Source organism: Crassostrea angulata, chromosome 7, assembly GCF_025612915.1.
Source record: "Crassostrea angulata isolate pt1a10 chromosome 7, ASM2561291v2, whole genome shotgun sequence".
Taxonomy (NCBI): domain Eukaryota; kingdom Metazoa; phylum Mollusca; class Bivalvia; order Ostreida; family Ostreidae; genus Magallana; species Magallana angulata.
Window position 1 is genome coordinate 36,839,208 of NC_069117.1, and position 12,680 is coordinate 36,851,887.

The 12,680-nt window shown below is 36.0% G+C and overlaps 2 protein-coding genes across 5 annotated transcripts in view; one reads left to right on the forward strand and one right to left on the reverse strand.

Moving 5' to 3' along the window:
• Positions 1–5,049, forward strand: part of LOC128192813 (protocadherin-11 X-linked-like) — a 36,317-nt gene extending 31,268 nt beyond the window's left edge. For 3 of the 4 annotated variants that reach the window (XM_052865797.1, XM_052865796.1, XM_052865798.1), the window contains 4 exons: positions 379–3,176; positions 3,301–3,387; positions 3,512–3,614; positions 4,554–5,049. In XM_052865797.1, the coding sequence (XP_052721757.1) occupies positions 501–3,176; positions 3,301–3,387; positions 3,512–3,614; positions 4,554–4,774 (3,087 nt within the window). In that variant the 5' untranslated portion in view covers positions 379–500 and the 3' untranslated portion in view covers positions 4,775–5,049. The remainder of the gene's footprint in view (positions 1–378; positions 3,177–3,300; positions 3,388–3,511; positions 3,615–4,553) is intronic. The other variant, XM_052865799.1, reaches the window with a different exon arrangement.
• Positions 5,050–5,359: 310 nt separating this feature from the next.
• On the reverse strand, positions 5,360–9,085 carry LOC128156812 (uncharacterized). Its single transcript, XM_052819114.1, has 8 exons — positions 8,760–9,085; positions 8,041–8,169; positions 7,855–7,949; positions 6,682–6,805; positions 6,477–6,550; positions 6,140–6,390; positions 5,749–6,035; positions 5,360–5,652 (listed from the first exon to the last, which is right to left on the reverse strand). Exons 1-8 carry the CDS (start codon positions 9,079–9,081, stop codon positions 5,492–5,494), a joined length of 1,443 nt encoding a protein of 480 aa, XP_052675074.1. The 5' UTR covers positions 9,082–9,085; the 3' UTR covers positions 5,360–5,491.
• Positions 9,086–12,680: the final 3,595 nt, after the last annotated feature.

Genomic DNA, 12,680 nt, shown 5'->3' on the forward strand with positions numbered 1-12,680 from the left:
TATTTTATACCGCGGTCACACACTCTGGTAACCCATACTCGAACTATACCTTGTACCACCTTAGGACAGGGGTTAGAGTAAAACGTACCATGGGTGAGGAGTAGGCCTATTTGATAGTCTCTAAAGGTTTTCAATTTTCCCTCTTGGTTTAAGCGATATTCCTTATCATATCATCAAATGTTATGGGGTATTATAACAAAACAATGGGTATTACTAACTCAGCTTCGTATTTCACATTGCTGCAATTTATGATGATTATTTTACTTTTTAACACATGGATACATTTTTCCCTTTTCATTTTTGTAACAGACATTATATAGGACAGAATCTATGTTTGTAACCTATCTACCTATGACTAATCACTCTCTAATTTTTCAGGTAACCTCCGGGGGATGGATAGTTGATGAGACAGAATCTCCTATTTTCGTACATGGACTGAGCAACTCAGGAGCAAGGGATAAAAAGGGCCACACTGCTTGGGGTGAACAATTTCTTCTACAATGGAAGTGCTGTGTTCCCTGTACTTTTTGATAATCACTGTGACCACAGGGGCTTGTGATATTGTTTTAAATTTGACTTTGAGAGAAGAGGAACCTGTCTCAACTTTAGTTGGAAATGTAGCTAGTTTAAGTGGCTTGCAAAAAAATATGACGCCAGAAGTTTTTCAGAGCCTGCGATACAGTTTTTTGGACCAAGCCAAGACTGATGATTTATTTCGAATTGATAATGAGGCTGGCGATTTATTAACCAACGCTGTGATTGACCGGGAGAAGCAGTGTGGATTCAATCAGGACTGTCTGTTTAAGTTTGATGTTGCTGCTCACTCCCCTGTATATTCTAGGTTTGAGATTTTATCAGTGCGAGTGACTCTAACAGACATTAATGATCACATGCCTACTTTTCCGTCCTCCATCGTCAACAAGACTTTGTCTGAGTCCGCTGTCATAGGAACCACCATACAGCTGGATGAAGCACTAGATCTTGACTCTACATCACAAAACGGAATTCAAAGTTACACCATGATTACTGCTGATTCTCCATTTCTCTTCAGTGCAACCAAAACTAGTGAAGGGGTCTCCCTACAGTTAAAACTAAAATCGGCCATCAACAGAGAGAATATAGATCATTATGAGTTGATTATTGTGGCAGTGGATGGAGGATCAGACCCTCGGACTGGAAGTCTCACTGTCAATGTGGAAGTGGCAGATGAGAATGATAATTCTCCACAGTTTTATAGAGATGTCTATGACGTCAGCTTGAGGGAGGACAGAGACGTTGGTTTCCAAGTGATTCAGCTTACAGCAACAGACAAAGACATCGGAGCAAATGGACAAGTGGCTTATAAGTTTAATGTGCGCCAAAGTTTCTTAGCAGAAATCAATGAATACTTCATGATTAATGAAACTACTGGCAAGATCACTTTGAAAAACAAACTTTCTCAGAACACTAAGAAAAGTTTCAACATCACCGTAGATGCTAGTGACCAAGGAAAACCCCCTAAAGTCTCTCAGTGCATTGTTCGTGTTTCTATCATTGATGTTGAAAATAACAAACCAGTGGTTCGTATCACTTTATTATCAGGGAGTACTGGGGCGATTAGTGAGTCCTCCAGTGTCGGTACTGTGATTGCCCATGTGACAGTAGAAGACAGTGACTCTGGGTCTAATGGAATTGTCACTTGTCAAATCGCCTCCGATCACTTCCAGCTTCAAACTGTTCTTAACAGGGGTTACATTGTGGTCATAAGTAAAGCTCTTGATCGTGAATTATCTGATAATTACAATCTGAGTGTTGAATGCAGTGATCAAGGCCTTCCTCCACTATCCACTTTGTCAACCATTGTGGTTCCCATTGCTGATGTAAATGACAATGCCCCATTGTTCTACAAGACCGTGTATCAAGCCTCCATTAGAGAAAACAATGCATTTGGAGATGGTGTCACGCAAGTCCTTGCCAAGGATCGAGACCTTGGCCAGAATTCAGAAATAAGATATATTCTTCCTCTTGAATCCAAAGAGAAATTAGCTATCAATGAAGACACTGGTGTTATAACAGCAAACTACAGGTTTGACAGAGAAAATGAATCGTCCTATTCTCTTCTGGTTTTGGCTGTTGACAAAGGAGATCCTGCACTAACTGGAACTGCTACAATTCAGTTAACAGTAAGCGATGAAAATGACAATAAACCTACATTTACTGTTCCCATGTTTCAGTTTTTCGTTATGGAAAATATGGGACCACAGTTGAAGGTTGGATCTCTCAGTGCCTCAGATCTTGATGAAGATGACAACCAAAAGATTCTCTTTGACTTCCATCCAAATTTCAAAAACCTACCCAGCAGTCAAATGCCATTTGAGATTCTACCATCAGGGAGCATTTCTACAAGGAGAGATTTAGATAGAGAGGATAGAAATAAGTACACCTTTGACATAGTAGCAATAGATCAAGGTATCCCAAGGCTGACCAGCACCAGTCGGGTGGTTGTGTATGTTGCAGACCAGAATGACAACAAGCCTTTTATCACCTTCCCATTATTTTCTAACCAGACTGTCTCCGTATCTCAGCTAGCTAAGATTGGGACAATTGTTACTCAGATTAGGGCTTATGATCTGGATGAAACTGGACCTAACAGCCAACTTAGTTACTCCATCTTGGCTGGTAATGAGAAGGACGTCTTCTCCATAGGAGAAACCTCCGGTAGCATCTACCTCAAGAGAACGTACGAAATCACCAAAAATACTCCCTTTAAGCTTAGGATTAATGTCAGTGATATGAATGTCTCACATATGCAATCTTCATTCCAAGACTTAACCATTGTCTTAACACTTCCTCCCCCTACACCTCAGGTCCTAGAGGATGGAGGAACAAAGAACATCATAATCACTGTCGCTGTAGTCATCCTCACTATAGTACTGTCAGCAGTGATCATAACCGTCATAATAATCCTTCGCCGAAACGATCAAAAACTTCTCCAAAGCAAAGGCCAAGACAACTTGGTGAAAACCATGTATAGTGTGCCTCCTCTTGATGGCTGCTCTCCTCCCAGCCTGGATAAGAGCCCTAGTGACAAGGTGACCAGCATCGTGGACTCGCCCCGCAAGAAAAAAGGGGTCAGCTTCACGTTTGAAGAGGAAAACACCCAGATCTTTTACAGTGACCCTATGGACCAAGGACAGGTAAGATATCCATCTTTCCCATGTACTGGAGTTGTAGATATATGTATGTAAATGATGATGTATGCAGTTAATTGGTCTAATCAATATGTAATATCAATGGGGGTTTTGTTTTATTTTTGTTTAGAGAGGTAGTGGTTCTTACAGTAGGCCGGACAATTCACAGATCTTGAACTCTTTGTTCGAAGATGGCTTGGGAAGATCTCAGTATAAGGTAATTAGTGCACAGTTAACATTTTACTAATATCCATCAATGCCTTTTTTTTAAAATAAATTCCTTGCTTTTTACTTTTGAAAAATTAAAGTAGCCTAAAGTAATAAATATTTGTTTTAATCAGCAGCAACAAGATAACATGAGTGATTCATCAGGGGAAGTAACTGCGTCTGACAGTGGTAGAGGGGGCAGTGATCTGGATCTCTCTATGCATTTATCCAAATCAGGTAAACATAAAAACTACAAACATTCATGGTGTCTGTATTCGCCGACTGCAGTTACATGTATATACCGAGTCCTGTAAATGATAGATTATTCCTTTTGCTTTGTCAAAATATGGTATGCTCCACCCAACCCTAACAGCATGGTATTGAGTTCTTTTTTTAATAAATTGTAATATAACTATGCCTTTAATTGCTTTTGTTGTAAACCAAACTCTCCATGGTAGTATATGAATGCATTTTATTAATTTGCATTTAAAACAGTATTTTTATTAGTTTTTAAGACGTCCCCACCGCATCCCAACCCCAACCCCAAACAAAAATTAGGTTGATATTTCAAATTAAGGTGATATGGGACACCTACATATTGTGACGTACTTTCTATCGAAATAAAAACAATAAAATCAAGTATAATTTTATTAACGTTTTCTTTCCCAAAATTGTTATCGAACAAAGTAGCGATATGAGTAATTGTTATCGATAACAATGAATCTGAAAGTCACCAGTTCGAATCCCGCTGTGGCTTTTATAATTTTTACCTTTCCAAAAATTTTAAAAACATATAGTTGGTCAAATATTGTTTAATTTTAAAATTCTAAACCGGTGGAAGTATTTTGATTATTATGTACCCCTTTCCCCATTAATATCAACAGGTGTCCCATGCCACCTTAAAAATTATCATCCCATACCCCAAAAGGTTGAAAATACCTCTAATGTAAATTCTCGCTTTAAATACTTGTTCCAATTTTCATTTAAATATGCGGTTTTTTTGTGTGTGAAAAAGTTAATTAACCTAACACACAGTTTTTTTTCTCCTCAATTTCTGGAAAAAAAAAATGGTCGGATGGTCTTGATGTACATATTAGGAACACGCTTAACATACAAAATGTTAAACATATTAATGATTTTAATTATTTTAATATGACTGATTATTAATAATTTCAGATGAGAGACATCCAAGGAGAACCTTCAAATTTAGAAGGAATCCCGATCAAGGTTTACATCGAAATCAGTACGAAAATATCAACTACGTGAATACACATGACCCGAGGAGCGATAATCAAAGGGAGGCAATCCCTCCAAGGCCTCCTCGACTTTCATGCAACTCGGACAACGAGCTACTATTTCATTCTGAGGATTCACAGACAAACCCATCTTATGTGTGAGAGGACACTCAACATCTCATGTGTGAGAGGACACTCAACATCTTTCATGAATGTGTGAATTTTGTTTGTTAGTGGACACTCAACGTGACGGTTAGCAACAAAAGTGCCAAATATATTATGTCTCATACCGTTTTGTATGTCATTGTAATTACCTCGTATTTATGTTATTGCATTCAATCTGTGTGTATAATGATTATACAGTTAGAAATATATGTGTTCAACTGCTGAGTTTGGCAACAAGTGCTTTGTACAAATAAAGTAAAAATTTAAGGAAATAGTGTTATTTCATTACCAGAATTTTTTTAATAAGATATAATTTTTCAGGTGTATTTTACGGAATCTTTTGGACATACTCTTAGTACACGCATTTTTGAAGACATTACTCGTTTTTGGGGGTTTTTTTTTTGTCCTTATTAGACTCCAACCGTCTTTTTTTTGTACTGATAGGGAACAAATCAGTTTAGAACAAGAATACTCCCAAGAAATATTGCCGAAACCACTGTGAATCTGGTCTATGATCTATGTTATACACATGCAATATGCTTTATTCTATTCAAAGAGAGACAACGCCAAGATGTATTTTGTATCGATTGCAACGATCATCATTTATTTACATATTATGCCAAGTAAAACTATCGTTAACTTATAAATGGAATATAAAAAAATAATTCTATAGATCTACTGGAACGCTCAGAAAATAAGTTAAAACATAAACTTCTACTTTCTTCTTGGTCTGCGCGACATGAATGTTACAGCTGCATCTCTAAGGCTAGATCGTCGGAGACCTGCATCTTCTGGCGTGACTTCCGGTTTCAGAACGGTCCCAGAGCGTGCCTGTACCCCCATTCGAGCACGCAGTTTAGTAAGCAATCCATTACCTATCAAGTCATAAAATTATTTAATCAGATGTAATATATTTGACAGGCATTTCAATAAAGATAATTCATGTTAGGGCAAATAGCGAGTTATTTTACCAGTTGCTATTTCATCCATCTGCTTAGGCAGACGGACTTCCTGGTTTGGCATTTTGGGATCAGTTTTCAGACGATCTTCCTCCAATGTTTGTTCATCAGCGGTGGCCTTTTTCACTTGGTCCTCGAGAGTATCGATGTTGACGTTCTCAACACTGACGTCATCAGTTAGATCTGAACCGTCGGTGGATTCCTCGCTGTCTATGTTGGTGGTAAGCCGCTGTAGCTCCTTCAGCTCCTCCTCGTCCCACATCTCCCTCGGAATAGCAATGCAAGAGTTCTTGGCACATCTGTTGAAAAAAGGGAGAAAGTCGTTAAAAAAGAGCCGCGGGTGCAATAAAGAATAACTTCTATACCAAACAAACAAAAAGTGCGACAGCAAATCTGGTCCGACCTGTGTAGGTGTGTTCCACCCACGTGCTCGGGTTCCCCGATGGAGGCAGTGTCCTCGGCCAGTTGCTCATCGCGGATCACGAGGTTGGTGTGGCGGCTAGTACGGTGAAGCCTCACCCCCGGCTCGTATGACTCCCCGTAACGACTCTCCCGCTCCAACCCTTCCATCTCCTTCATTAGGACCCGTTTTGTGTCCAATAATTGTGAGATATCATTTTCGATATCTCGGGACATAATTTCTAAGTCTTGGTTCTGTTGATGCGTGAAATAGATCATAATCAGATTGTGCATAGATATTTTTAGAAACAAAACAAGATCTTTACCAGTTGATGACTTACGTTTTCTTTCATTTCCCGACATTCGCGTTTCATTTCCAAATTCTTGATTATCTGTAATAATTCTTTATCTTCATCTGCCAACAAATCAAAAGATATCAGAAAATATATGATAATTCTGAAAAATCAACAAATGTACAAAAATGTGTATTCCATCAAATTCGTAACTTATACTGTAATATAAAACCCCGAATCAAGGTAGTGATACCATTTGTTGGGTTGAGGTGCAGATTCCTCATCTTTTGGAGAGCTGTGTTATGGACACTCTGTATCTCCATCTCGTACTGATGTCTCTCTTCCCGGTACATTCTGATGTCCTCCTTTATTTTGCTCTGAAATATGTCAGTGGGAATGACTTTATCAGGTTATACATGTACGGCGTGGTATGTATTGTCAAAGGTGTTCATGCTGCCCTACATGATTTCATGGTACATGTACCTTGAAATAAAGGTTTAGAAAATTGGTTTATACTGATATAACTATGCGTGCTTGATGACTTTAGATGATGACACCCTTGACCGAGTGGCCGTATTTGATCACCTCATAATCTCAAAGAATGATTCATTATTCTTTAATTGAGTAAACTTTTTTATCCGTTTTTACTTAGGGAATAAGGAATCATTCTTTGAGTATTATGAGGTGATAATTTTGGTCGGAGCGTGATCAAATCGAATAAAGCCCTTTATTCGATTTGATCACGCCCCGACCGAAATTATCATCTCATAATATTCAAAGAATGATTCCTTATTACTTATAGTTATATAATTTTAAGCCATTTTACGATTAAATATTTAAATATAAATAAGCAAACCTCGCTGGCGCCTCAATTTGGCGTCATTTGAAGTTATTGGGTTATATAGTACAAAATCGATACGTAGTGTTATCACAGGCAAAGACACTGGAAAATGTAAATATTTCTAAATATGAATTGTTTTTTTGGTGTTATATATGATTTCTGTTAAAAGATAACCGCGGATACCTATATAGAGTAATTTTTACAATTCAAAATACCTATACATGTACTTTAATGACTGTGTTTAAAAGGATATGTCTGTCGAGGACCAGTAAAAACCAGGGTACATACATCATGTATGAAATGGAAAATAAACTTTATTGTAAAACATTTTCACTGAAAAAGACAGCGTAAAGCGCACTTTTTCGTTGTGTATTCCAAATGTATGCTAAAATACGGATATTGGGCCACGATACCCCTACATGTATTTTGAGTCAGCCGTATCATAAAATGAATTCATTTCTCAATTCATACAAACAATGGTAACTAGTGTCTTTCATTTACTAGATCTTTACTTGAAAGTGTCATTAGTGTGCTTTGTAAAGTTACGCTGGTATGTGCTAGTTTATGATTTGTTTAAGCACTTACCCATTCGTGAGTGTATGAGGTTTTCAAGGCCTGACTAGTTTCCTTTAATTCCTTCAGACATTGAAGTTTACGATACAGATCGTAGCGGGTGTAATCTAAAACAATGAAGAAAATCATGATATATATATTTTAATCACTAACAAAACAAATATAAAATCTGAATAAGATAAACCCCCTTTGTTTTACCGTTAAGTCGGAGCTCTGACTTTTCCTCCTCCGTCAGGTCTGCTTCTTTTATACACCCCCCTCCCCTCTCCTCTTGGACGTTTGTAACACATTGATTGACAACCATTTCTTCCTCCTCGGCTAGAACAGCTAAAATATAACCAGGAATCCACTATAATTTTTAATGCTTAGTGGCTTGTATGAAATATATTCAGAGGACGCAAGAAAACAACTGCGATTCGGATATCGGGGTTTATATATGTACACATACATATACATGAATTTACATTTTCCTGTGCCTTTTATCTGTGATAACACTAAGATTTTGTAATGTATTTAATACTCCATTTCATCAATGGCTATTTGAATATTTAATTATACGCGTTCAATTACTGAAAATTGTATTAAAATAAGTAATAAGGAATCATTATTTGAATATTTTAAGGGGATCATTATTGGATGTGATCACCCCTGTCGTTTTTTATCAACTCATAATTACTCAAAGAATGATTTCTTATTCCATTGTATCAAGTATTTACTGAAGGTATTAAAGATATGGATATACCGTATATCCGGGGTTTTTTTTTTCGCGTGTCACAATTTGCAAAATTGTTAGATGTACCTTTTTTATTTGCGTCAATTTACTGTCCAGTTGCAAACAGTAGCGGATAAAAACCTGTGTATTGTATTTTTTGGCAATGAGAATGTGTTGAAAAATCAAAAATGTAACGGTAACTAACCCTTTTCTTCACGCAGCGAGCCGATCTCCTGGTCGACCCGGCGGCTTTCTTTTCTGTAGTCAAGTATCTTTTTCCGGATTTCTGACATGGTGCCTAAGAACTCCGACATGGTTGACGACAGCACGGCCTGGTAGTCCTCCATCGTCAAGAGCTTCTCTCCCTGGGTCTGAAGGCCGGAGCGGAGATAGGCGTTGTTGATATTCAACTGGTTGAGATCCCCTCTCAGCTCGCCGACCTTTTGCCGCACTACTTCGTCGTCGATACAGTTTGTTTGGGTTTCGACAGAATCCCGCACAACATCTTCGATGCTGCTCGCCATCATGGAGTTCTCTGTTTTGTCCTATATTTATGACGTCATCATACAAAAGCTTGAAATGTCATTATGACGTCATAGATACTTTTATGCGTGACGTCATAATAAGAGTTATTGTATAAAAAAACCCGATAGTTTTATGCATTGATCTGTCTCTAATAATAAGCAATATGGTACCACCTTATGTACAGATCCAGAAAAAATTTGCAGGGGGTCCGAGAGATATAATTTTGCCGGGGGTGGGGGGGGGGGGGGGTTACGATGGATTATGTAAGAAAATTGATTTTTTCAAAGTGTCCCCCTTCTTGATCCGCCCATGACCTCGTAAATGTAGATCTACCTACCTTGTACGAAAGAATGATAACTCTAAATAGAAAATGACATTACCAAATAAAACCTAGAGTTGTCGTTCATTCTCCCAATGTCATTTTGAAATTTGGACAAATTACTTCAACATCTTCTTCAACACCAAATTATATGGTTTTATGGGGAACTTGGACGATATCCATTGATGATTAATGTTAAATTCCGCCTGTTTGCTTTTTGGAGTAAACTTCTTTTTTTTCACATAGTAATAAAGTTTCCACAAAATTACAATATGTAATTAATGGGTAAGATGAACAGACCCTAGTTTATATTTATTGATAAAATAATGAATGATTGTGGTCTATCTTTTATTTTGTACCAACAAAATGTAAATATCCAGTGGCTTAAGAAAACTTTTTTTCATATACTCCTAGACCAATTCAAGCAATTATGGAATTGTGAAATGCATAATTCATCAAAAGGTATTAACTATACAGTTTTTAAAACCATGTTATCCATAGAAAAATACTTATTGGATCAGCCTTTTTTATTATCAGAATTTTTTGTACTTTTAGAACAAGTAATACTAAATTGCCTACAGAACGAGGTAGAAAGTATGATATACCTCGTGAAAACCGTATATGTAATACATGTAACTGTATTGAGATAGGAGATGAATTTCATTATTTATTTCATTGTACAGATATCACAATCAAAGATAAGAGAGTTTTATGCATACCGTCATATTAATTGTTTACAATTTTCAACAACTATTTAATACTAATAATAAAAAAAATTGTTGATTTATCTGTGTAAATTCATTTACGTCATATTTGAGTGAGTTAGGTCTCCAGGTTAACTGCCAATCATACCTTTTCCTTTTTTTTTTTCATTTTTGCTATAAAGAACTATATATGATAAGAGTTAAATTTGGCCCCCATAATTCGCCATTTTTTAAGTGTTTCGGGTACAATAAAATGTTAACTAATTTTTTAGAAGAGTTGATATAAAATATATTTTTCATCTATTTATTTGATTTATTTGCACTCACTGGCAGTAAATGACGTCAGAAGTGACGGCATTTCTATAATTCAATCAAAATCAGCCAAAAATTGACATTTTTCTTATCTATTTTCGAATGGGAAATATAGAGCGCATGCTTGAACAAGGAAATTTTTTTTTATCACTTATTAGTCTTGGCTAGATACATCTCTGATTAAAATATTTTATTTGTTCAAGAATGCGCTCTATGTTTTCGGAAGGAAAAACTGCTTGAAAACAAGCTGTTTTACGCTAAAAATGCAAAAATGGCGGGAAAAGGTTGTCTTTACAATGTCATATATCTAAATTGTGGGCACTTGAACCAAAATGAATATTATGTAAACACATCACATACATATCTGTACTAAGAAAACAAAGAATGATAGTAAAATGATGATGTTCATTTTAGGGGGCCATTTTAGGCCCTTATCATATATAGTCCTTTGTAACTCTCCAAAGCATGCAATGTATGATATGTATTATTGCTCATTGGATTCTTCTTAACACTGTAAAATAATGCAGTCAAGAGAATTAAGAAATTGTCATTGTTAAAACTGTTTGCTTCCGTTACTGACATGTTTTAAGTAGCGAACTGAAAGATGGGATGGAATATCATAAGTCGAAATATCCCGTACGCTTTGTAATTTAATAACGGAGACGAATTTCGTTCTATGATATCTTGGAGTGCAGGCCTGTTATAAGAAAATTATTATTATTTACAAAACCCATAAGCTATCATATACTAGTATCCTAAATTACAGATATTTATCTCACCTAGTTAAAATTTTTATTAGAATCTTAATTAAATAATTAATAAACAGTTTTCCGGATACACAGTAAAGATGTATAGCGCCTTTTTTCCACAAATTGCCCCCGCCTTGTTCGACTTAAAAGTACCTTTAACTTAAGCAGAAACCTGTTGCATTAGATTTTTCTATAGAACCTATTGATAGTGTAACCACTGAATTGTCATCAATTCAAGAAACTTGGATCGTGAAATGAATAAATAGGACTCGATGCATCTAAATACAACAGGTAGCGTAAAGTAGATTGCACAGGACCTCCTTCCCACTCCGATCTAGACTTGCAGGGTAGTTGCAAACAACATATTTCTTTCCAACGGGTCCCTGTCCAAATATGGAAGCAATCGATTTTGTAAAACACCCCCAACCTTCCAAAATAAGGAAATGAGGAGTATATGCCAGCCCCCAAATTGAAGAATTTGGAAAAGTTGAAATTTCCTTTTTTTTTTTTGCTTGTCAAGATTTTTGGGATGAGTCTGCCCCCCCCCCCCCCTTTCAAAAACGATGCTATGTGCCTGTTACGCACGAATTTTATAGAAAAATTCACTAATTGAAATGTTTGTATATATCTAAGTACGAAGACCACGTTAAATTAACCATTGTACACTAACTATCTCCCTATATATACACTAACAAAACATAAAGATTTTATTGATGTCATGTAAAATAGTAAAGACTTATTCTGTAATTTGCGTTTCTTTAAATATACACTATGTATTTTTACTAAGTACATGTATTTGTATAATATTAAAATTGTCTGATGTTTGAAAAAACGCTATATTATGAGCGAAATATAATTATTTAATCAAAGTACATTATATCTCTTCCGATTGTATTGGTTTTATTTCTCCGTTTTAACTTTGAATTAAGTTTACAGTTATTGCTACTTTTTAATCATTCTCTGTCTACAAAAGATCAAAACTAAGATATCTTATAAAATATCTCTCCCTCTCTTTCTGTCTGCTGTCTATGTGTGTGTGTGTGTGTGTGTATGTGTCTCTCTCTCTCTCTCTCTCTCTCTCTCTCTCTCTCTCATGCGCCCACAAATACACAAGCATGCACATGCAGTGTATATGTTTATGTGCTTTTTGTACTTTAACATATGAATAACAATCGAACTTTGTGGTAAGACAAAATTACATATATTGTTCATAATTAAAGTCAATGAATTCTTATACCCATTTGGTATCCTTTTTTTAAATGGCGTGATTTGCATATTTTCTTCTTATTCTACATGCTTTTCAAAAGAAAATTCTATTTTTGACATTGATTTTTTTCACTTGTGTTCTGTTTGCTATAAAACCATCTCCGCTTGTATAACTGTCATAGGTAACTTAGTTGGGATATTAATATACAGTTAACAGTATACAATATTATCTATGTTATGATGGCATATTTATTTAATTCAAAATACTTCAATGAATAATTAATGAATAGATGTAGTTGGTATCAAAAACC